This window comes from Sphaeramia orbicularis, chromosome 13, assembly GCF_902148855.1.
Source record: "Sphaeramia orbicularis chromosome 13, fSphaOr1.1, whole genome shotgun sequence".
NCBI lineage: Eukaryota > Metazoa > Chordata > Actinopteri > Kurtiformes > Apogonidae > Sphaeramia > Sphaeramia orbicularis.
Window position 1 is genome coordinate 28,829,105 of NC_043969.1, and position 25,754 is coordinate 28,854,858.

Sequence of the window (25,754 nt, forward strand, 5' to 3'; positions counted from 1 at the left end):
TTTGTTTTTGTGTGGAATAGTTGTTCTTTGGTGATAGCTAATGGTGATCCTAAGTAAATAAATGAATGAATAAATAAATAAATAATATACTGTGTACATATATTGTGCTGTAACCCCCCTTTGCGTACTATAGCGTGTGTTGTGTTCAAAAATTGTTGTAAGCGGTAGCCAGTGTTTTATTTTGAAGGTAATTTGAAGGATGTCGCATCTTTCCTGACGTTTTGCCACTTGCGCACTGACTGGCGCACATCAGAGCCAAAGATAAAGCAGCAGCTCAGTGCGTCGAGCGGAGAGATGGAGGGAGAGCTGACCGGCGGTGAGCTCTTCTAAAGCGGACAGGACATCAGCTGAAGAGGGAATAACAATGTATGAGCCTGAATAGACCACATCCCCAGAGGAAAACCAGGACCACAACCAGCGTCATGAAACCAGTCCTGCATTGAGGTGAGAGGAGCCGCCGCTGCGTTTTGTTTCTTATGTAGCGCGTCTGGATCATCCTGATGTTTATGAAAGCCACGAGCATCCCCCCCACCACCACCACCAACTAGATATTCCACAGAGCCTGTTAATGTGAGAGAGGAGGGCTCCCCCCGCGATCCGTGGAGGAAACATCAGCCTCCAGGTGCTGAAGAGGAGAGGAGGCTGCCCGTGTTTCCATCCCCACGGTCAGCCTCCTCCGTGAGAATCAGCTTTGATGATGATGATGATGATGATGATGATGATGATGATGATGATGATGATGATGATGATGGAACAAGTGCAATCTACTGATAATAGCTTCTTGTAGATTTTGAACGCACAGGCTGTGGATGCGGCCACGGAGGCTTCGCGGACTTGGGGGGGGGGGCGGGGGTCGCGGTGTGCAGGGGCTTTTCCGATAATCCTTTTAATTGCCTTTAGGGAGTAAAGTCAGTCAGTCACCGGGGCCTCTTGTGATCTGATGTGATCTAATGTGATGCTCAGGCCCACTCGAGATGATCCAGAACCTCAGTACCGATCTCGTGACTCCGACACGCGGGCTCCCATTCATCGCCTCCTTTCTGGACCTGGATCTGTCAGCCATTCAGCAGGAGGCTGCAGCCGAGTCCCATTCATGAAGTCCAGTATACGCAGCCTGCACAACCATCCACTGTTGGCTTTAAATAGGCCCTGCACTAGGCCTGTTTTAGGCCTGATATTGACTTTCTCTCACATATCTCTTTATGGGCTACAAGAGACAGTCAGTTAATATGTATTCTGATAAGGCTGATTTGAACAGGAGAGGCCTGCAGCCATATAACCCTGTACTTCAATAGAAGATACCATAAGACTTAAATGAGGATGTGCTGACACTAGATTTTGATTTACAGGGATGTGATCGAAGTCAGCACTTTATGTGAATCCTTTTTTATTTCCCTCTTTACTGTAGGCTACATGTCAGACTCTGCTCTCCAATGTTTGTTTTGCTGTATAATGAGCGACAATTTAGTTTTATTTTATACACATGCCACTATTGTCTCACACAGTATTTAGCGCCAATCGACTGCTGTTTGCCCAGTGATACCTAAGGACAGAAAAACATGAACCACACACTATCAACCCATTCTAAAAAAACACATCTGAACCCTAATCCTGACACTAACTCTTCTGAAATGTAGCAGTTATTTGTTTTAATATTTGAAGCAGTGAGTGATAAAGTGTGACAGTCACTTAATACAGAGCTTCAACTGATTATCATGAAAAAATAAACTGTTTTGATCACATATTTAATATTTGCATCATAATTCCAGTCACACATATTCCATCTTCTTGTTGCCAATAAAGGAACTGATGCCTTTATTTGCTATATCTGATAACACACACAACTGATCATTTAACTGTCCAAATAACTGGAATAAAAATCGATAAGGATAATAATCTTTATTTGTCGCCTTAGATAAACGTTTGAAGTTATTGTTCACACACAGATATGTTACCTTAAATGAGGTAGTTTAGTTATTTTCTTTATTATCACTGCTACACAACAGTTGCTGATACTCTAGTTGTGCAGGTATATAACTATAATGAGATGGTCTTAAATCATTCATTCATAATCGACATGTTTTTCATTCTGAGTTGGTTTTAGCTGCACATACAGTCGATGTGTGTGTGCTAATGTGTCTCCCTGGTGTTGGTCTCATCATCAGCCTGTTTTTTTTATTAAGTGAAAATGTGTCTATTTCAGTGACTGACACACTCGATGTTCACACAGGTTTTACTGTATTTCTCCCTCTGCGTATGACTCTGTGAGCAGCCTGTGGTCATCTGTGAAATTAGTTAGACCTGGTGGGTGAGAGACAGGAAATGGAAGTCAGTGGCGGAATGTGCATCTCCCACGCGCTCCATCCTTTATCACTGGCTGCCATATGGACGCCTGAGCTCACTCAATATTTACATTGTCACTGCTTGCCAGAGAGAGAAGGAGAAAGAGAGCGAGGACAGCCTGCTGGTAGAGGACACGCTAATTAATGTGTTTAATATCTGTGTGATGAGGCTCTGCCACCAAACATCATTAGAAGGAGCAGAGAAACCCACAGGCAGGAGGGCGCTTGAGTACTGGTGGGACTCAGGAATGCTCGTTCCCTTTTGTTTTTTTGTATCATGTCTGGTTTCTTATCAGCGGTTGCATCTGTCTGGGTCTCCACACAGATACTTTTATGTGGTGGGTGTATCAGTGTCTGGATCAGGGTGGTACACCTGTCTGTCTGTGCCTATCAACCATCACATACACTCTCCGGTTGTCCTGTATTACACTCGGACTGATAGATATTGTATGTTGCAAGCATTTAGTTGCACAAGGAGAAAGACAAGGTTATCAGTAGCAAGGTCAAAGGTCACTGACCGGCTGCTCTGAAGGTGGGCTCTATCACTGATGACCCCCTTTTTCTACTCCTCTTTCCTTGCTACCACAGTGTCTGATCCTCCTTGTCCGTCTCCTCTCTCTCCCTTCCTATCTGGGTTTTATCTTCTGTCTACATCTGCTTTTCCTCCCACTTCTATCATCCCTCTCCTTATTCCCTGTTAAAGCCGGTTTGCATAGTTTCCCTTTTCCGTTCTTGCTGTCTGCACACACCCACACACACACACCTGGATGTCTGTTGTAATAATCTGTCTTTTGACTTGTTCAGGTGAGTCAGTTTTTGTCACAGTGACTTCACCTCCATGTCAGTGTCTGCTTTTGTTTCAGTCCCTGCAGTGCAACAGCTCCTTCAGTGTGCTCAGGCAGTAACAAAATGAGACAGACATCATGTTTATGTTGATATCTACATCTCTGTCACCTTATTTTCTGCTCCAGTCAAGTCCAGGGATATTTTTTGCAGTGTTTATCTTCTTTCATGTGTAAAGTAACTTAAACTAATATTGCAGCTTTTAATTATTCACATTTTTGACTTCAGTTTCCCAAAACCTAACTTGACGTTATCAGTCACATACATGTATTGTATTTAGTGTAATGTAAGATGAAGCAAACAAAGCTGAAGATTCTCAGTAGAGAAGGTGATTAAGGCTGATTAAGGCAGTGTTTCACAATTTTTTTTTATCATTACTGTGCAAAAATTCAATAATTTCCTGTCAGCATATTGTATAGAGCTGAGTGGACATGAGACTTGTGCAACTGAAATGTCAAGTTCATAAAGATTTTTATTTAGCGCTTGGATTTGGACCAATAGGAGAGAGCTGCAGAAGGAACACGTATACATGTAATTTGTAATTTTTCCCCCTGATTTTGACTCCTGCACCTTCAAGTATTTCTGAAGAATTAGTCAATCATTAATCAAATATTGGCAGCAACTTTAATTCTTGTTTTTCACTTTATCTTCTTTTAATGACTTTTGTTTTTTGCCACTTTCCCAGTTGATCTTTTTTGGCCTTGAACTGTTGGCCATGTAAAACAAGAGCATCTATAGATGTTATAGAGTAGACATTTGAACTATTTAAGGTCCAGTATGTAAGTTTTTGTTGAATTTCTGAGAATCTAATTGGAGAAATAGAATATAGCGTTCATGCTTATTTGTATTATCAGACAAAAATGAGAATTGCTGTGGGGGGTTTTATATTAGAATGTCACTATTACAACAATTATGTCTATAGAGGGAGTGGGTCAGTTTTGGCTAAGTCCACCATGTTTCTACTGTAGGGCCAAACTAGTATATTTTTCTTCTTCTTCTGCTCTATAGTGGGTGGCATCAACTATTAATATGTCACTGCCCACTGTGTTTGGGGAGTTACTATCTCTCAATTAAAAAGCTCAGGAGAAAAAATAAATACATACTGGCTTTAACCCATAAAGACCCAGTGCTACTTTTGTGTCAGTCTCCAAATTATTTTTTCTCTATTTTTAACTTTTCTGAAGTGATTTATCACCATTTATTCTAATATTATGTTCTGTATTTTGCATTCTTACATGAAAATCAGGTATTTTCCTATATTTAATTTACTGATCATAATTGATGTTTATAAAAGCTCAAATTAAAGTTTAGGGTCATTATATCAAAAACAGAGAAAATGGAGGAAAAAGTGACTTTTTCAGTAAAATATATCATGAACTGAACATAAACCCAGCGTGTCCATCCATTGTCAGTGATCCAACTCCATGAGTTTTACTGATGAATCAATGTTGTAGAAGATAACAGTGTTTCCATGTTCACTATGGAGCCTCTGAACGTCCAAATGGGTCATATCTGATGACCATGTCAAGTTGCATTTTACACCAATTATTTACATGAATTGATAGGATTAATGGATCAACAGGTATTTAACTTTTTATATCAGTAAATGATTTTGGTGGCCAGCGGATGTTTAGGTCTTTATGGGTTAAGAAGGACTTTTGCAGTTTCCATCCACCATAGAAAAAGGTGAGTGAGTCACTGATGTCACTGGATATTAGTCGCCGAAATTTTAACAGATTTAATGAGAGTATGGGTTCAAATAATTTGCTTGATTTATTAATAACAATGATGAAAATAGTTTTTGATCAGATGTCAGCCTCAGATTTCAACATGATAACTGTACAAGTTCTGCTTTGAGTTGCTCATATCTGTCTCATGTGGAAATCCTAAAATATTTTGTGTGTACTTAAATGTCTTCAATCCTCATTAAACTGCTGCAATATTAACATCTTATATAAGAAAACATAATTAATGGATTCACGTGGCATTAAAGATGTTGCGTATGTACAGCACTGTACTGTACGGAGTGTGCCGTGCTGTCGAGCAGGCTAATCTTAGAAAACATGGCTGGGCCCAAACTCCCTGGGGTGGAAGCACAACATCACCAATCATCCTCATCAGCCAATCACCGAGGCTGTGCTGCTGGCACGGAGCGGCTCGCAGCAAAGTGTGTGTGTTTGGATATAGGACTCTAGTAAACTACATGTACAGTGTTTATCCAAGTGAGGACGCAGGGGTATGTGTACACACAGCTTTAAAAACACAATCCTCGTACATCCGCTATGCTTGGCTAGAGTTTCATTTTCTCACTGGCTCTATATTGCTACTCACAACATCACAGTATTAATCAGGCATATGTAATTTCTGGCTCTGCACGGTCCGGTCCTGCGAGGCCTGCACACACTGGATCTTGTATGATGTGTTTTGCAGGCTGCAGTTAATAGCTTCTCTCTACACAGTAATGTCTCTTTCCTCTCCTCCCCAGTTTACTGTTACAGACAGAACTCCCAACCATCTGACAGAGATATCAGCCCTGCTCCCCTGGGTACAGCAGCAGCAGCAGGAGGAGGGGGGGGGGCAACGGTAGTGGTAGATTTTTACAACAGATAGGGAAGAGACATAAAAAGGGGGAGAAGCTTCTGAGGCCTGAAGGATGGAGGTGAAAATTCCCCACTTTTCTGTTCATGTCTGCAGGGAGGTGAGGATCTGCAGGGCGCCTCTTTCTCCCCCTCGTCCTGCAGTCCTTTCTTTACTCTCCACCACCTCCACACAGTCACTGATTGTTTTAGCAGCTGGCCTAAGGAGCAAAAACATGACCCCCTCCCTTCCATCCTACACACTGTATCACAATCCCCCTCCTCTTTTTGTGTTTTCGCTTTCATTCATTCCCAACACACACTTCTACTTTTTGCTGTCTCTGCCAATCATTTTGCTCTTTATACCCTCGTGTGCTTCGCAGTATGTATTCGGCTTCAGTCTGCTGAGCCTCAGAAAACCCTAATGCTGTCCACTTCCTCCAGCGTCTCATGGCTTGAGTTTCATGCTGACTCGAACAGTGAGTGTGTGTGTGCATGTGTGTGTGTATTTGTGTGTGTGGGTGCGGTGTACAGTCAGCTCAGTATCCTTGAAAGAGGCACATCCTCATCTTTGCGGAAGGGCAGGAGTTTGAGAAATGCACCTCGGTGTGTGTTGTTGTTTTTGCTGAATGAGGGGAAAGTTGACCAAGTGCAGGTTTTTAAATAGCTGAATGGGTATTGACTTCCTCGCAACTCGCAGCAGCAGCACACACACACAGATACACAGACACACACACACACACACACACACACACACACACACACATGAAGAACAAGATAATTATTACAACAACACTTACTGATTAGCACATTAGCTTGTGTGTCCTAAATGAATGAATGGATGGATGTTGGGATGAATGAAGGGATGGATTTGTGAATGAATGATTTAACTTTTACTTCAGCTCTGTATGTTGGTATTTTGGTTTATTCTGTACACGAGAGATGTAACCCATCTGCCTGGGAAGAGGTCTTCCTCCTCTGAAGATCCTCCTCAAATTTCTTTATTCCTTTTTTTGGGAGTTTTTTCTCTCCCAAACTGAAGGTGTAATGATAGAAGTGTTGATAAAGCATTTGAATGCAATATTTCATATGTGGTTTTGACTATGTACATAAAGTTGACAAGATTTGACTCCAAGAAGCCAGGATCTCAGCTCGAGAATGAAATATCTGAAAGTTGTAATACGACCGATGGCGACTTGGCGTCCCATAGAAACCAATGGGTGACAACACAGTTCCTCTGTCTATGCAAATGAAAAGTTGTAGCAAACAGCTTTATTAATAGTTAGCAAATCTTTTACTATTGTTTTACCCAACATTCATAGCTTACTGTTCTTCGTATGTATGAGATCAAAGTTGTTAATATGACACAGGACACACAGTGTCATGCCAAAGTGTTGGATCAAAAGCATTTTTAAGTCCACATACCCTACCATCCTAATCATAGTCTTTTTTACAGAAAGTCGCCAAAGCGTCTAATCAGTTCACATGATATTTGCAACACAAAATTAACTGATGATAAGCTATTAAGAAGAGGATCTTTAGATGTCAGTATGATACAGTTTGGAACATGAAAAAACTGATAAATTAATTGGTTGTAAGTCAAAGCTGCAGCCAAAATAGGGATAAAAATTCTACATCTTCCATCTGCAGCTCTCTCTTCTCTGTCCTAATCTAAACACTCAATATAAATATAGATATACATGCAGCTGGCACCGTTTCATGCTGTTCATGGAAGAGTGAACCCACCTTCCAAGCTTCCATGTTGGGATACGGAGTAGATGTCTGAATCTGATCAGTTATTGATAATAACAGCTGTCAGTGATGTCTTTAACCCTTCCACCTGTATGAAAACATCTGTGATCAGTTCAGATCTGAGCATCATGGAGTGAATTCTTCTACAGCCAGAAAATACAGGCAAAGAGTAGCATCAGAAGTTTCATGTCCTCTCACATCAACTACAAAATGCTGAAAGCAAATTATGGATGTTTTGCTTAATGACACTAAAAAACCATTGAGCATTGCAGCTGTAACTGCCTTTGTCTGTATTAGACACTGGATAAATGCTGAAATTGGTCAAGTCAAATTAATAAATAAAACATTAAACTAAATCCTAAATCTGAAACCAAACATCGAACTAACTAATAAAATCGAGTTATAGCCCATTTCTATTTTTTGTGCTATTTTTTTTTCCCTCAGTCATGCATTTCAGTTGAGAAATCTAATATTAGACACAATCAAACTCATGACTCAGTCTATCTTTACTGTTAAGCTTCTAAATGAAACATATAATTGAAACTGCTATTAGTTACCAAAGTTGTAGGCAAAGAATGCTAGTCTGTTTCTTTCTTTCTTTCTTTCTTTGTTTCTTTCTTTCTTTCTTTCTTTCTTTCTTCTTGTTTCTTTCTTTCTTTCTTTCTTTCTTTGTTTCTTTCTTTCTTTCTTTCTTTCTTTCTTTCTTTCTTTCTTTCTTTCTTTCTTTCTTTCTTTCAACTTGTTAACCTTCAAAGACCTAAACTGCTGCTGCTAACCAAAAGCATCTACTGATTTAGAATGTTTAGTAACTTTTGAGTCACTAAACCTATCGATATATTTCAATAATTCAGGTTCACTAAGATTGAATGAGCAGTAAACAACAATGCAGTACTACTCGTTCATGTTCCTTTATTGTTCAGCCAGCCGAAGTAATTACAAGAAATCTCAGATGTAAAATTTGTCCAATCAAAACAGACCAAACCACCCACTTGTGTACACTCTGTGAAGTCACAGTGTAGTGCGGGGCTCAGCTAAAACATTAACAGTATTGGCATTTGAGATTCCTCAGGGACATCCACACAGATAGCAGAACATTTCCTTTTGTGCTTTTATTATTCTTTTATCCCACCCCTTCCTTTTTCTTACCAATGTCTGTATCCATCAGCACATTCTTCTCAATTTCTGACTCTGGGTCTCATCATCCAAGAGTATGAGATGAGCTCAGAGATATTCCTTCAAAGAGTTAGGTCTACTCTGTTCTTTGTCTTATTATATGTTATGTCTCTGATTGGTTGTTTCAGATCTGTGGGATTTTCAACAGTGACAGAAAGGAAGAGGGATGGTTTGTAGTTTAACGTGGATGTCAGAGTTAATTCCAGTGGAGATTGGAGAAATTTAGACTAATCCTTTATGAAATGACAATCCGCAGTGATGCCTTTGGAAATGACAGTAAAGCAGTGTGCAGGAGGAACATTATTGTTTCCCATATCAGTGTATGCGTGGAGGGAATGAAACATTGTGCCTGGTGCTGGTGTTTGGCTGTGATGTTGTTCTGAAGCAGGTTAAAACTGACCTAGAATGTTGCCAATTACACATTAGCGGGATGACTCTGTGTTAAATCCCCACCACAGAGCTGAGAGAGATGCGTTTTTATCAGTGATGTGATGTGTTTTGGCACTGCTCAGCCCTGATGTGGCTCCAAGAGGGAGGCAGCGCTGAGTCATACTCACACAAACACGTGCATGCATCACAGCAGAGGAATGTAAGGATGAGTGGGTCTGTGGGAGAAGAAACACTGCGGCCATACTCCCAAGATTATTTAGGAAAAACAAAAGTCACTCAGATAAACAAGATATAAAGATGAGCCGTATGATCTGTCATCTTCTCTGACATGTTCACGTACTTCAGATAATCTGAGTGCTTGTCAGAATTCATCACTTGTCACTTGACAGCTGATGGAGAGGCTGCTTTCTGGATATATTTCTTTTGATGTGTTGTCACATTTAATTCAGTGAAAGGTCATTTTCAGTTCTTTCTGATCAGCTAGTCCAGCACATAATCTATGGCTGCAAGTAATGATTACGTTCAGTGTTGAATCTTTTATTACTTAATTGATTATGGTGTTAAAAATGGTGATTAGTGATGACCCAACCCAACATAACCTCAAGAAATATTTGCTCTATAACCTAAATTTATTCAGGTAACTGTCATAAAAACCAGAAAGAAATTGGCATCATAACATTTTGAGTTATTTAACCCATAAAGACCCAAACATCCAGTGGTGACCAAAATCATTTAGTGATATAAAATGTTTAATAGCTGCTGATACATTATTCCTATCAATACATGTAAATAATTGGTGTAAAATGCAGTTTGTCATCTTTTCGTGGTCATCAGATCATTTGGATGTTTAGAGGCTCCATTGTGAACATGGAAACACCCTGATCTGCTACAACATTGATTCACCAGTAAAATCATGAAGTTTGATCAATGACAGGGGATGGACATGCTTGTTTTATGTTCAGTTAATGATATATTTTACTGAAAAAGTCCCTTTTTCTAAAGTTTTCTCTGTTTTTGATATTATAACCCTCAACTTTAATCTGAGCTTTCATCAACATCTACATTATCAGTAAATTAAATATAGGAAAATACCAGATTTTTACTAAAAAATGCAAAATACCAACAATAATATTAGAATAACTGATGATAAATCACTTAAGAAAGGTTACAAATTAAAATGAAAAAAAAAAAAAAAAATCATTTGGGAATTGTCACAAAAGTTGCATTGGGTCTTTATGGGTTAAAGGTCTTAACACAAATTAATAACTTCTACAGCTAAAGTAATTGTGGATTAATTTCATGTCCGACTGACAATGTAACAGAATGTTCTTTTATGCTTGCTATCACTCATGTTAATGTGTTAATGCACATTTAGTGGTCAGCTGATGGATTCTTCAATGGCTGATGCAGATTTCTTAACAGAGTGAGGCAAGCCACAGTGATATATCTAATACCAATATCATGATGTTGTTTGTAGTTTACATCTGATAATATATAACAATTTAATAATAATAACAGATGACACACAACAATGTGAAACTTGCACATTTACATTCACTGTTTTGTCTGATTTATCTGTCTCTGTTATTATTATTTTGCAGGACTCAAGAAATAATCAGCATCTGATATCATGAAAATAACTGTATGATACTAATTATCTTAAAATGGCAAACAATCAATAGTCCATCCTATTGCACTTGGAAGACTTGGGAACTCAACCTGATTGTTCAAAACATGTTACAGCTAAACAAATAGCACAGCACATCAGCACACAGAGGTTTTATTTTCATCATGATATACATATTTAATGGCAGATGGAAGCTGGTTCATCTGTCTGCCTCATTCACACATTTTAATTCCTAACACCATCACACACCCATGTCACTCTACACCACACTGCTGTGTTTTTGCTTTCATTAACACTTGTGCCAACACTTTGCTGTTCTTCCCCCTCTGCAGCCTCTCCTCGGTGGGTTGGCATGGCCCAGTGATGAACGGAGCGGTGGTGCCCGGTAGCCCGGAGCTCTCCTCCTCGTGTCCACTGCCTGACTGGCGAGAGTTCTGTGAGCTCCATGCCCGAGCCTCCGCTGCAGATTTTGCCGACAAGTTCCAGCGCTTCCTGTCAGAGAACCCATGCTACGACTCACCCGGTGCTGATGCCAGCTTCTCACAGCACTTTGCCCACCACTTCCTGGAGTGCTTCTCTGCAGCACTGACCCAGGCCCGGGAGAACCAGGCATCTTCACCTGGGGAGGACGGCTCAAACGCTGCACCTAAATACAGCATTGTTCCTTTCCTGGGAATCCAGGGCTGTCCCCTGTCCTACGGTCAGGACCTCTATCAGAGGCGCAAGGACGCTGGGGCTTCAAGTGAATCCCTGGACAGTATGGACAGCGGAGGGGCAGGGATAGATGTGGGAGGCAGTGGCACCGCTGCCTCTCGAGGCCCCCAGCCGACCCACAAGGTGTCTGCTTTGGGACAGTCCCGCAGTTCAGAGGATGTGTCGGTCAGTCACCCCAAGGCTCGATTCAAGAAGGGCTTCTCCCTCCGGAATATGAGCCTGTGTGTGGTGGATGGGGTGAAGGAGATGTGGCACCGACGGGCCTCCCCTGAACCAGACGCTCCCTCTGGAACCAGAAAGGCTAATGGGGGAGGAGGAGAGGCAGCAGCAGGAGAGAAGTGGTCCCAAAAGTTACGCCTTCCCAGGGGTTCTCAGGGCCACAAGGCAGAACTTCTGGAAATCCAGAGAGAGGGAGCACTGAGGTATATGGTGGCTGATGACACAAACTGTATGGGTGCTGCGCAGTGGCAGAAATGTCGCCTTTTACTGAGGAAGACAAAGAGAGATGAAGGCGGGGAGAAGTTCCTGTTGGAGTTCTACGTACCACCCAAGGTAGACACATCTGTCAGAAGAATGTGCATTAAGATAATTAGTCAGTTCATGGATTCTCTAATTAGTTTTCAGAACATTAAAAATTCATTCTGTTCGTTGACAGTAGAAGACTCCATTTAACCAACCCAATGATAGAAATCAGTGCATGGTGGCTGTTATCATGGATATGGTCAACTTACACCATACATTTGGTATCTTATAAACTGAGTTAGCCATGTCATCAAATGATCAGTTCCAAGACAAACTCAAACACAAGCTTCAGTTATGCACATGAACACATGCAATGCTTACATATTCAACTTTTAATTAGCAATTTCAGATGCCAAAGTTAAAAATTCACAACTTCCATGCCCACAAATGCTGTAAGTTTGACTAAAAATACTGCTATTTGCTACCAGTGCACTACTAATGTATCATAAGAGGAAGTAATATGATATATTCCTGTATCAACATTTTTTCCAACCCTCAATCTGCACATGACTAAAACTAAATACTAAATACTGAAAATATTCATTAGCTGGAGCTCAACATGCATCTCATTTTTAGGCTCAGCCTGATAATTCCACCTCTCTGACCCTGAGTGACTCACTCAGATGTCAAACCACACACACACTCATGCGGATGCGTGCGTCCAAAACATTTGTCTATATGGGATTTCCAGATCAGTGCCCCTGACCTTAAGAAGGCCACGGGGCTGTTCAGCTGAGTGTGTGTAAATCTGCCACTGGCCTTTGATCGTGGCTGGTGGGAATGTGAGGATAAGGCTTTGGAGAGGGGTACGGACAGGTGGGAAGCAGGCGTGGGAGGGGGCCGGCGGGGGGTGGGGCTGGTAGAGAGAGTAAACGGGATGCAGTGGAAGGGATAGAGGGAGAGAGGAAGCTGTAGCATTGATTTCTCTAAAGGGGAACAGATCACACAGTTTCCCTTTCATGCGCAAAAAATAAATATTGATTACTTCACCGTCTTTGGCAAACTGGCTGCAGTGACAAAGAGAAAATATTGTTCACTGCAAAAGGAACCAAAATAGTTTTGTGAGTCACTAAAAACTCTGCCAAACTCAGCAAGACCCATAAGGGGAACATAAAATGAAACTTAATTGTGTTCAGCAGTTTCATCTGTTACGTTCTATTAATGTTCACACTTTTATTATTATCAGGTATGGACTAGGCTGAAATGAGGGGAGACTTCAGAGCAGCGGTTACAGCCCAGATGACACATTAATTAAAGTCACACATCTAGACAAACCTGCCCTGAAGACACTCTGCACATTGTTTTATCGCTGCCGTCCTATTCAGGTCTTACCAATCATAACAGTGCAGAGTCAACAGTGTTAGAAAGATAAACGGACTCATAAAATCTCACTCTTACCTGCTCCTGGCTGACTGGTTCTGGCTCCGTCCCTGTCAAGGCCATCAATCTGTGGCAGAGACAGCACACTGCAGCACACTAACAGCCTGCATTATGACACAGCAGCAGCCCTCCAGCGACCCACACCTCAAAGCAACATGCAATAACTACGGAGCAACAGCAGCTGGAACACATCACAGGGTCTGTGGCTGTTATTAAAACAAGAGTAATAGGCTATGGAACACTTCACATCAAAATATCCTAAGATTCACAGCCTGTTTAGCATATTTTAATTGTATATTCACATTTAACCCAATATTTCCAGATATTCTAATTCAGTGAAATATGTGTTCCCTTCTATAAAACATTTCACTGTTATTAAATATCATAAATTCAGGTGATGCAAATTAAACTGTGTGTAAATATAATTTAAACACGAGTGACTTCCAATAAACTGGATTAGATGGATTGGCAACTGAGGTGAAAACAACACCTCCCATGATCCCAGAGTAGTTCATGACATCATCAAACAGCATCTTGTGTTATTCCTTGGAGTAGAGGTGGACCAATACTGGATTTTAGAATAATAATCTAACAGGAAAAAATGGATATCCTCCTGAAAAACATCAATACAGTTGGAAATGACCTATTTTTGTATTTATTCCAAACACGATGTTGAATTGAACATCTGAGCGAGAGTAATTAAAACCCAAATAAGTGTTTTAAGTATTAAAGTATTATTTTTTTATTTAGTAATTCCAGTTCAGATGACTGTCGGCTGCTACTGTATAAGATGACATCTGCATGTAAAATGTCCTGTTTTTCAATTAATCTGACAAATCGGTTAATCTCTAGTACTTTTCTAGTTTTGACTGATAAATACCTGTTGTCGGAATTGCATACTATACCTTTGAATAATGATACAACTAATGTATTAGTGATGTATTTTAAATTTATAGGCTTCTTTTGTTGTTGTTTCATTATTTTGTGGCCCACAACTTCAGAATTCAGATTTTCTTTTCTTTAATTTATTCTTATATACGACAAAAGCAGAGAAATGGCAGGAATAGAAAAATCCAAAAGAGGAATGATATGTAACAACCTTCTGAACAGGTGATATTGAAGTTTAACATTTGCATGCACTCATGTAGATCTATGCAATGTCAAAGTAATGGAAAAATGGGACAAGTCAAATTACAATATACTTCTAAAACATTAAACAACCAGACATGTCAACTCTGCTAATCAACAAATAGTTTAAGTTTAATTTCCCCCATTGAACCAGTCCTTAAAAAATTACCAGTTGTTTTATTTATTTATTTATTTTAGTGAACAAACCACCTGCGCCTCTAGTGTTTTGCGAGATCCTGATCATATGTATATTGTAAGTATTATTTTTTCATTCCCATAAACACTTTAAAAAACACTTTGAGAACATCTCACAATTATATGACTCCATCTGCTGAAGAACAACATGGGAAATGATTGAAAGCTCCAGAATAATTACTGAGGGGAACTTGTGATAACATTTTGGCAATTTTTTAGTGGAGCTAATATCTGAAAGAAAAGTCGATGACATTTAACACTAGAATATGAGGAAAAACGCGTTTCCTGATTTCTGGTGGGTTATTGTCTTGTGGTTCACATGCAGCAAGACAGTGCACATTGAGGTTGAACACATGATGTCCACAGTGGAGAGCAACAGGAAATGGTCAGATGGTTTAATACAGGAAGTGGTTTTTGACATCTGATCCTGGGAAAGGCCTGGTGGGCGTGGACGGCAGCCAGATGCACAGATCAAGATGAGAACAGTGTTACTCCAGACAGATCAGCTGATAAGCCTCTGCCAGGCCATCAGTCAGCCTCCTCCTCCACCTCCTCGCCCTGCCTCTGCTGTCACACACACAAATAAACTCTCACACGCAAAGATAAGTCACCGCCTCCGATACACTCACACTCACTGTGTCTGCTAAGGGCAAACTGAGGCCAAGCCGATTTCTGACTTCACCCTGTTATAAACTCGTCATGTTTGCATGTTTGTTACAATCAGTGGGAAAAATCCTGGAAAGTTGCACACACACACACACACACACACAAAAAAAAACAAAAAACAATAATTAAACATCTGTATAAAAATGAGCTGTGGAGTGATTTTGCAGGTTTTGTAGCTGGGTTTCAGCTCATGTTTTCAAGAGGATTTATACTGTTATCCATAAAGCTGGAATATTTTTTACGTCTTCACATGAAACGATTGTGACAACGTGATTTATTCTTAATAGATAAAGTGTAACTGGTACTCGTGTAATCATTCCACTTGGCCAAAGGTGATTACTGATGTGGATGAATAGGAATAAAGAGAGGAATGTGTCTGAAAATAAAATTATTCCAACCTTATGGTCAGCAGTGTATTTAAAGTTAATGCTTAGAATTGCTGCCAGGGGACATCCCTGGCAGCATACATCCCTATTTTTAAAAGTTTATATTCTGCATGTTTTTCTTCATCCATCATCATCTGCAATAACCAGATATAGCGCAACATGATGCTTTATCACCAAAATGATTTAGAGCTGCAGTGACTGTTTAGTTTCCATCTTGTTTTACATTTTATTTCTGTGACTTTTGAGCAGTTCAATACTTTTTTTTAAAGAGAATGTCATTTAAACACATTTTAGAGCCCTGCTGAGGTGATAATGAGAAGTGTGCGCAAAGTTATTAAGGACAGATTGAAAAGAATAAGTTAAAAAATAAACAGGATTTTAAACTACAGTACAATATTCATGTTTTTGCTTAGAAATTGAGGTAATAATAATCATGACTAAATAAATCAGAGCTTTAAAAACAAACTATAAAGTTATTTCATAGTGTATTTAAGTGTGAATTTTAGTCACTTATCTATTTTGTTATTGATTTTTTTTTTCTAGTCGTCAAAGCCCAAGGTGAGCATCCCTCTGTCGGCGATTGTGGAGGTGAGGACCACCATGCCACTGGAGATGCCCGACAAAGATAACACATTTGTCCTTAAGGTGGGTGCTTCAATAATTTTACAGTCAGTGCATGTGTCTCAGGTTGACATAAATAACTGTCTGTTACTCAAAAAGCTACATACAGAGCCTGGTTATACAAAGTCACAGCAAGTTTCTAAAAAAAACAGGTTGTTTTGGATTGGATTTGCCCTTGTATGTATCCTGTTGTGGTCCTTTGAACAGAACTCAGTGTGTGATCACAGTCTTGGCTCCTTCCACAGGTGGAAAACGGGGGTGAGTACATCCTGGAAACCATCGACTCGCTGCAGAAAAACTCCTGGGTTGCTGACATCCAGGACTGCATAGACCCCGGGTAAACCACCAGATAAATATTTGCTGTTGGCTGAAGATGGAGAGAACAGGGGGACAGAGAGATGGAAAGAGGGGAAAGGGTGGATGGGAAGAGTACAAGGAGGGGTAACACACACAGTCATTAATCATCCAATTAGTGGAATTTTTGACAGGTTTTTTAACACAAACATAGGCAAGCTCGTACCCTCACACCGCTGACATTCCTCCTCAGTTTCCTCAGCTCGTGGACGTTTGTTGGTGCAGCTCAAGACATAAACAGAAGGATTATTTGTGTCCTTGTTTGTAGGATGTGGATGTGTGTTAGGCTGTGTTAGGACGTGGTGATGTTTGTTTGCACATGTGTGTGCTTGTGTATATGCTCTTATGGCTTTCCTGACCTGCCTGCTTGTGTACAGTGACAGTGGTGATGACATCGAGCTGGCGTCGTGTCCTCATGGTCAGGCCTCCAAAGACTGCTCCATGGTGGCCTCTTGCAGCTGTGAGCTGCTGTCTGAGGGTGAGCAAAGACTTCTTTTTCTGTGTCGCACCACATATTACATAACACTCAAATGTTTTTGCCCAGATCTATGTATGTGTTCATATTTGGAAACATATTTAGGGATCTATCGTGCTCCAGAAAGGTCATGTCCTACAGCAGCAGAGCATTACAGCGCAACCTCAGTACGCTGCAGGGAACCCCCTTTCACCCAGCACCCATCCCACATGCCTTTAGAGCGCTTCCTTCAGTCCCCAGAGGCACAGGGCTCCAACCCAGCCACAGGTAACACACAAAGATTTACAATTATACTAATAGAATATGAATAGTAATGCATCTAGCAAAACCCTGATTTGTTGGGTTCTGCTCAGGTGGCAGCGAAGGGGCCAAAGACTCAGATGGTGACGCCAGCCTGGCAGGTTACCCATGGTTCCATGGTACTCTATCCCGTGTGCGTGCAGCTCAGCTGGTGCTTGCAGGCGGAGCCAGGAGCCATGGCCTTTTTGTGATACGTCAGAGTGAGACACGGCCAGGCGAGTACGTCCTCACCTTCAACTTCCAGGGAAAAGCCAAGGTGAGATGACTTTTTAAAAAAAAGATAAAATTAACTAAACAGCTCAGTAGTAATGTGTTTCACCTTTTCTTACCACACAACTATGTAAATCAACTTCCACATTGATGACTGCAGCCTAAAGTGGCCATTGTTTTGTTAATTTGTGACAGTTTATTTCTATTTCTGTAAGATTGTGAACTACACAAATCACTCAGAAGTAATTTTTTTTTGTTTTTTTTTTCAGTTCTGGTCCAGAATGAGACACAGCTTTGTTATGTGGTACCAGTCTGAACAGTCATAATATGTCACTGTAGATCAACATTTGTCACAAATCTTCAGTGGTAGAAGTCAGTCACCAAATAGAAATATACATGACTCCTCATCCACATACTCCTCAGTACAGATATATGAGCCACCTCTCCAAACAAAAGCTACAGTTAAACCAAATTACATTTAAATGTGGTTCTTTTTCTTCTAATCCTCATCATCTTCATGTTGTCATGAATTTGTTGATTCCACCACGCATCAGCCTTTAATTCAAACTCTACATATTGGCGACATTGACCTCCGTGTTTACTGCTGTATGTGACTTCTGTGTTTTTTTGGTTCACACTGGAATCCGATATTCACTACATTAAAAAAAAAACTAAAATAAAACTAACAGCCCAATAAACTGGGTGCATCCAACAGAGGATCACATTAGTATTAAAAGTATGAAGAGTCCAGGAGTGTGGATAGTGATTATTTTCATTATTGGTTCATTAGTTTTTGTGCTGTTTGATGGATCAGGAATATTGAATGACTGTCCAATATAAAAAAATAAGTCCCGTCTCATAGCTACAGTGCTGCTCTGCACTAGTAATAAAACCACTCAGGCTGAATTTCTTGACATTTTGGGCATGCAGCAGGTCACAGCAGACGAAGTTGCTCAGACTCTGGAAAAGATGCAGTAATGTCAACATTGGTGTCCTCTTATGTAACGAGATCCCTTCGCATCACATCCTGCCAGCCGGCAGTGTTGAGGAAGTGTCAGCTGCCGCCTCTTCCTCTGGTGTCAGCCTTGGCATTCTGTCGCATTGCTCCCACAGTGAGACGCCTCAGATAATGTCCTGACCTCTGTCTCAGCCTGTCGGTTTCACTGCAGCGCTCTGTCTCAATGTTTTTGGTCTCTTGTTTTTACCCTGCTTTCTCTGCTCTCTGTCTCCTCTTACCTTTACGGAATCACAAATCTTTCTCTGCCTTGTCTGTTTCCTGTCTCCCGTCCTTCTCACTTCCAGCATTTGCGGTTGTCAGTGAATGAAAACGGGCAGTGCCACGTCCACCACTTGTGGTTTCATACCGTGTCGGACATGTTGAGACACTTCCATGCCCACCCCATCCCCCTTGAATCTGGAGGCTCTGCCGACATCACACTACGCTCCTATGTACAAGTGCAGCGGAGCTCCAACACAGGTACACAACACACAACTGCTTATCAACTGTGGATGCAGCAGAATCTGTCATAGGTTTAAACTCTAGTCAGGCACTAGAAGCAAATAACATAATGATATTTATTGATTGTTTACTTGTTGTAGGACAGGAAGGTCAACATGCATAAATGTTTTTATTCTATCTCTTTTGTAGTTTTGAGGTATGTTAAATGTTCTGCATTTTCATAGCCTGAAAACTAATGTACGTATAGACATCAACACAAGACATAAGAAAGTCCTAGCTGTTTTTAGATATTTGGATACAAAAATGCTACATTAAGCCTTAAAAAACAAATAAAAGCACATAAACATAATGAAATAGTTCATTTTGCAGTAGAATTATTATAGTCCTACAAGTACATGGATTTTGTGTGTCCTCAGGTTTTTATTTGTCTACATGCTCACAGACATGTAATCTAATTTCATTGATCAGATGCAGACCTCATTCAGGGTTCCAAACCATTTAACATCACTTTAGACAAAGTTAAAGTGTTTAGGTGAAGTAATGGTCAGTAGTTTGTTTTTGTCAAGGTTATAAAGTTGGGTAACATAGTTTTGTTCTTATAGAAGGAGAAAGCAGAGCTAAAACTCATTGAACCTGCCCCCCTCCCTCAGTACTAACTGCCTCTGCCCTCCTCTGTCCTGGCATGGGATGAATGCCCTCCTGTACAGGAGAGTGAGGGGGCGATTATACCACAGGAGTTTTGCATGCAGGCCGAGACTCTGGCCACAACCCACCCTGGTGGTCACAAAGAGGCCCTCTGTTTCCCTAAACGCTGGGCCTACACACCCTCACGCACCCGCTTACACGCACACACTCACATAGAGCGAGGATTTGATTCAGGGTGTAAAAGGCTTTATTGATACACTGATCAGCCGTGTTATTGCCCACCAAGAGAAAGGATAATAAAGGAGGCCCACACTGCTGTGTTTATACGCTACTCTGTGAAGGAGCCTTTTACTTTCCAGCGTAAACCAAAGAGCCATAATCAGGGGTACAGATAAATCCATGTTACTGATGTGTCATTAAATAGCTGTTAGTGGTCTCAAGTAGCAGTGATAATGATTAAAACAAATTAAAATGAGTAGATGAGTGAATGGACTCATTTACAAAATTAGTTATTTGATTTTTAGTCATGTCTAGTCTAGTCACTTAAGTAAAAAAAAAACAAAAAAACATATCAGATTAAAATGTAACATGTTTTACTAGTGTTCCTCCAGCAGTTTCTTGGAGGCATTCATGCAAAATGAATATTTTTGTTTAGATGAAAAAGTTCTGTGGAAGACAACCCTTCACAAGAAAAAGCTCCAAGGCATGTGGTGAGGAAATGTGAACCTGAATACATTCAATTTGGACATATGAAAATACATGGATTTGGAATTTCCCCTCTTTGATGTAAAGGGAAATCAAATTTCCATTGACTTTCACTTGGTCTAATTTTGTCCCAGAGGCAAAGACTAGTTCACTTTTTCCTCATTTTTGTCATGTAATGTTTTTCTCTCATTCATCTGTTACGGTGGTCCATGGTAATTTTAGTCAGTCAGCGGTGGTGGACCTAAGCTACAAAAGGTTGTGAACCTCTGTATTAAAACAATGTGTTTTTTTCTTCCTCCATCTATTACAGATGTGACTGTGCCTCCAGTCGTCACTCCACCCAGAGATGGAGGCTGCCGGACAGACTCAGCCCAGCCGGCTCTCCTCCCTTCTGGGATCACAGCAGCTGCAGGGCCTCCTCCTGACGCCCCACTCTCCTCGAGCACCTCCTCATCACCCACTGCCCTTCCCTCCCTGTCCCGCAGTGACCCAGGTACAGGAGGAGGTTTACAGAGCAGGAGCAACAGCTCAGAGCGCCTGCTGGAGGCCTCTAGTGGTGCATCCGAGGACTACCACGATGCTGATGGGACTCGCAGGGCTCGAGCAGTGGAGAACCAATACTCTTTCTACTAAACATCCTGGGCTGGTTTTCATTCGGAGGCTCTGATTGCATGAGATGCAAAAAAGCTGGAGCTTAGAGGTGACATGGGAGGTTCTGCTGATGATGAAACCGGTCCAAATCACCGAATCACCCCTCAATTGGTTTGTTTGATTTTGTTTCAAGGGAATATCCTGTTTCTCTCTTGGGAGAATGGGGGTGAGCTCATGCCATGCAGATAAATCCCTCAGGCTTTGTCACAGCATTTCACACTCTGTCAGTCTGTCAGGTGAACATTCAGGTAGAAAAAGGTTGGGATGAAGTGAGAGATGTAGAAAGAGCAGCATAAAAAGCAAAAGGAAGTCATCTAGCTGAGCCATATGGCTTTGATTCACCTCAACCAACCACTTCCTGTTCATTCTTACCCACAGTTCCCTGGGAGCACAGCCTGTGTCACCACCCTGATGAAGGATCAAGAGCTAAAATGACCCTCAAGACACAGTCCCTCCCTTCAGAGCTGCTCTGAGCTCCCAAGAGCATCCCATTAATGTTTATAAAGCTGCTTTGAGTCTTTCCCGGATATCCTTACTGTCCCTTCGGGGCTTCCCTACAAAGTCCTGCTCTGGGTTTGCTCTACACTAACAGCAGTACAGCAATCGTGAGTTAGTGTTAGTTTGGAGCTGTTTTTCTTAAACGTGTACAGTCCTAGTGCCTGACAACTCCCTTGGACTTGAAAGGACTATAGCGATCAGAAAGCTATTGTCAATGACAATGAGGAGAAAGCTGACATAATCACAACAACACAAGCATCAAATGCAGGTGATTATTTTATCGTCCGTTTCTGCTTAGAATACAACGAATATGCTGAAATTGTTTGGTTCTCACAGTTTTATTGATGGCTGCAACGTAAAAACAGGTGGTCATAGACTGTGTTGAAAACCAGTGTGAAATGGAAGACAAAAGTGTGTTTAGTCTGTATGAATATGACAGGGTGGTACCCATTTTGCTGTCATACTGGGGTATTTGTATGAGTGTGTGGTGGTGTATTAGAGTCCAAATATTTTTCAATGATTGGTGTGCTACAGTAGTGTTTCTAAAACATGGTTTTCGAGGTCCCTCCGTCTGGTGCTGGTTCTGTACTCGAGCTCATCATATCAATAACCTGTAGATTAGAGATGCTGTTAATATAAGAGTTCACTTTGAAGTAATGCCTTGAAGATATTATTATACCAAATCCAGCATTTATCGGAGGGACTTGGGACTTTGTTTTTTAGAAAGATGGTAGTATTGTTTACTGTTTGTGCAGTGTGGTGAGGACTGGAGGGTACAGGCAGTAACATAGAAGGAACCAAATGGTCATGCTTGAATGGAAAGATGTGGCATTAGTGCTTTTTTTTATAGAGATTTTTGGGCTTTAGCTCATTAGGTTAAAATGAACACCAAGTTGTTTGTTTGTTTTTTTTATCATACCTTACAATAAGAACTGACATCATGGTTTTAGATCTTCATAAGACACCAAAACCACGATGAAGTATCCTCTCACAGCATGTTAAAAACACTTTAAAATCTTAGAATCCAAAAGCAGAAATATCATTGCTACACATATGCAACACTTTTATTTAGTTGAGATAAACATATCAAGAAGCTCCATCTGTCTCTTCAAGCATGGCCATTTTAACCTAGATGGTAAATTTATGATTTCAGTCGAAGAGCAGGCGGAGCAGTTCATGTGCCAATCTGAATCCTATTTTTGAAACATATTTATTCCTCAGCCGTTGTAAATGACATTTTTCCTATTGAGTCTTATTTATGTACAATTGATTGATTCTTGTTTATGAAGCATCCTCAGTGGAACCCATCTGTTGCAAGAGCCCATCTCACATATCACAGATTGCTTGTGTCTCTTTTATTTTCTTAAACCTTCTTAAGGCTGATTTTCTGTTGTCTGACTGAGTTTTGAAGAGTCTGTGCAATTTTGTACAAAGTGATGTACTTGACATACTACTTTATATTTCTGTGAATAAAATGTGAACAAACTGTTGCAGTCTCCGTCTTTATTGGTAGAAAAATGTTTTTAGTATGAAATTAAAAGTCAGATGCTACAGTGGTATAAACATGACCTCATAGATATTGTTGGTGTTAATCTGTGTATTAAGAGCATGGAATATGCGACTGGATCTGTCCTTTCCTATTGTTTTAAACTAGTTGATCTGTCCCCATTATAGATTTATGTGGTTTTCTATTAACTATATTCAACAGTTGTGTTTTTAAGTATTGTCCAGTTGGGATTTGGTTAGTTTTACAAATGATAGTAATATGTAATCTGACATTTTTTGTGAAATTATACATATTTATTACATACATATTACACATATGCACAAACGCACCACATCATTGGTGTCTAAACAATCAATGAGGCCTTAGTGCCATCCCTCGGTGTTGTCCCCTATGTAGGTTAAACAACACTGAGCATGTCAAAACTGTAATGCAGATGATTTTAATGTATTGAGGCGCCCTCTAGAGGTCAGAGGTTGAAATGTTTAAAACCTGAAATACCTCAAGAAACACAGTTAAAACTTATTTGCATTCATCAAACGCAGAAACAATAAAAAGTAAATTAAACCATATTGTTTAGTTACATCCAGTCTTACACAGTTTTTAAAACGCAAAATCAACTTTTTTTTTTTCATATAAAATAAAATGAATCATTGTGTGTATGGGTAGATAACAGATGAAGAAGCCAAAATGTGTGTGTGTTTATGGGCCATTTTATAAGAACACTTAAAAGTACTTTTATACAATTCAGAGCCAGTGTGAAGGGAAAAGGTGAGGGATTGTGCGTGTAGTTTTGATGGGTATATCATTTTCCATCCCTGCGTACTCGGTTTCTCTAAATGGACAAGATCTTTTTCAGCTGCCAAAATAAGTTTGGCTTAGGAGCTCCTCTGTTAATAGAAATGACTGTAAATAAATTAAATGAACTGGGATAAAGACTGCATCTGCATGACCCCTAAAAAGGATAAAGGATTTCTCCTGAGACCATTATATTTTTGATGTGATTGGAACCAGCAAGAACACAGTTTGTTAAAACTATGTTATACACAGTATTACAAAACAAATAAGATATTTTGAGATTCTGAGTTAAATGTTTTAAATCACAATTAAAACATCTTTAACTTACAGTTTGGTGTGCAGTTCTTGGTAACTCTTTACATCTATGTTTAATCTTAATGATTTTTAAATCCAACACCCCTAAATGTCTGAATTAATTAAACCTGCCTTTTGTTTTTTGCCTGAAACACAAATAAAACAATCATCCTCCATATTCTGAATCTGTGCAAAACTAGATTTAATTTGAGATAGCACCCACTCTTCCTCCTCCTGAGTGTTGTAACATGCAACCTCAGAAGAAATGTCCAGCCCTGTTACTATTTCAGGTCATGCTGAGGTGGAAAATAATGAGGCCAGCTGACGTCAGCAACATGTACACAGTTAGGTCAATAAGTCTAGCCTTCTTCATCTTTTCCCTCTCCTTCTGTATCTGTTCCATGCGCCACTTCCTGGCTCTCATCTCCTGTTCCCTCTGCAGCTGATCCCCATAGTGTGCCTGATAAAAAGCATCAAAATCAAACATGGGCCCCTTTCCTCTGTGAGAGAACTGCCTGGCTCCCTTTTGTTGCTGCTGCTGCTGCTGTGGGGAGCCTGTGGATCTGTTTGTGGATTCTTTGGAGGATGGTCTTCCTGCACTTCGGACATCTGACAGGCTCAAGATGCCCCGATCGTACTTCCTCCTCAGGGTGATGTTGCCCAAAACTGTGTAGGCCTCGCTGATCTCTGCGAACATCTGCTTGGCCTCTTCACTCCCTGCATTCTTGTCAGGGTGGTAGATGAAGGACTGTTTATAGTAGGCACTCTTGATCTGAGACTGTGTGGCACTAGGGGACACTTTGAGGATGTCGTAATAGGCTGTCCTGCTTCTGTACAGCAGTAGAGTGTCTTTTGTTTTACCGTCTCCACTCCAGCTGTAACCTCTGGATGTGGTAAAATGAGCATCAGCATGTGGTTTTGTGCACCTCAGTCTACAAGCCGGCCTCTCTGATCTCAGAATAAATACAACAGTGCAGAAAGCTCTGAGCTGCTGGTGGGCCCTGAAGACCTCATGGGGGGTGGACGCAGCTCCTCTGGTCCAGGATGCCATCCTGTCAGGCACCAGCTTCTCCTGGAGTTCAGGCTGGAGTCCTGGTAAGAAGCACAAAACTCGTTTTGTGGAGACTTTCCCTGGTTTGAAGAAACCAACAAAACGACATACATCGGGCTCCAAAAAAGTAGTACAGTGTAAAACTAAATTTTCATGTCGACTCTGTTTTGTTGTGACTCTGGAAACTTTATCTGATTGTAGTTATTTGAAGTTACCTTGAGGCATTGGCTGAACCTGACGTTGATCCCGGTTTGACTCTTCATCATCCCCAGGGTCGCTCACGGTGACCCGCAGGGATCCGGGACTTCCTCTAGTGCGGGCCGGGCAGCTCGGGCTGGTCCTGAACACGGACAGCCGGTAGGCTCCGGTGCCCAGTCTCTGACCGACCTCTGCCATTTTACCCACCGTGAACGACCGGTAATGACGCCGGAAAACAGCTGCATCGTGTGCTGACGTCAAATGATGCACAACCAATCAGAGCCTTTGTTTACAGGA

General features: G+C 40.8%; 2 protein-coding genes across 3 annotated transcripts; one reads left to right on the forward strand and one right to left on the reverse strand.

Annotated features, from left to right (window-relative positions):
• Nucleotides 1-240: 240 nt before the first annotated feature.
• Nucleotides 241-23,098, forward strand: sh2b2 (SH2B adaptor protein 2). Its single transcript, XM_030151874.1, has 9 exons — nucleotides 241-444; nucleotides 11,036-11,969; nucleotides 16,238-16,339; nucleotides 16,561-16,652; nucleotides 17,047-17,147; nucleotides 17,250-17,411; nucleotides 17,498-17,700; nucleotides 18,957-19,131; nucleotides 20,774-23,098. Exons 2-9 carry the CDS (start codon nucleotides 11,067-11,069, stop codon nucleotides 21,094-21,096), a joined length of 2,061 nt encoding a protein of 686 aa, XP_030007734.1. The 5' UTR covers nucleotides 241-444; nucleotides 11,036-11,066; the 3' UTR covers nucleotides 21,097-23,098.
• On the reverse strand, nucleotides 7,388-25,687 carry dnajc30b (DnaJ (Hsp40) homolog, subfamily C, member 30b). 2 transcript variants are annotated; one of them, XR_003937107.1, is made up of 3 exons: nucleotides 25,475-25,687; nucleotides 23,390-25,339; nucleotides 7,388-7,398 (listed from the first exon to the last, which is right to left on the reverse strand). XR_003937107.1 is itself a non-coding variant. In XM_030151875.1 (2 exons), the coding sequence occupies exons 1-2, from the start codon at nucleotides 25,653-25,655 to the stop codon at nucleotides 24,495-24,497; spliced, it is 987 nt and encodes a 328-aa protein (XP_030007735.1). In that variant the 5' UTR covers nucleotides 25,656-25,687; the 3' UTR covers nucleotides 23,572-24,494. The 2 variants fall into 2 exon arrangements, 1 of the variants encoding a protein (XP_030007735.1); XM_030151875.1 differs by lacking the exon at nucleotides 7,388-7,398 and having other exon boundaries at nucleotides 23,572-25,300.
• Nucleotides 25,688-25,754: the final 67 nt, after the last annotated feature.

Bases quoted from the DNA above. Each gene is read 5' to 3' on its own strand.
- dnajc30b (XM_030151875.1), bottom strand. From the start codon at position 25,655: ATGGCAGAGGTCGGTCAGAGACTGGGCACCGGAGCCTACCGGCTGTCC. The intron at 25,301-25,474 runs GTAACTTCAAAT...GCTTCTTACCAG, and splicing joins GGTTCAGCCAATGCCTCAAG to GACTCCAGCCTGAACTCCAG.
- sh2b2 (XM_030151874.1), top strand. From the start codon at position 11,067: ATGAACGGAGCGGTGGTGCCCGGTAGCCCGGAGCTCTCCTCCTCGTGT. The intron at 11,970-16,237 runs GTAGACACATCT...TTTTTTTTCTAG, and splicing joins AGTTCTACGTACCACCCAAG to TCGTCAAAGCCCAAGGTGAG. The intron at 16,340-16,560 runs GTGGGTGCTTCA...CTCCTTCCACAG, and splicing joins ATAACACATTTGTCCTTAAG to GTGGAAAACGGGGGTGAGTA.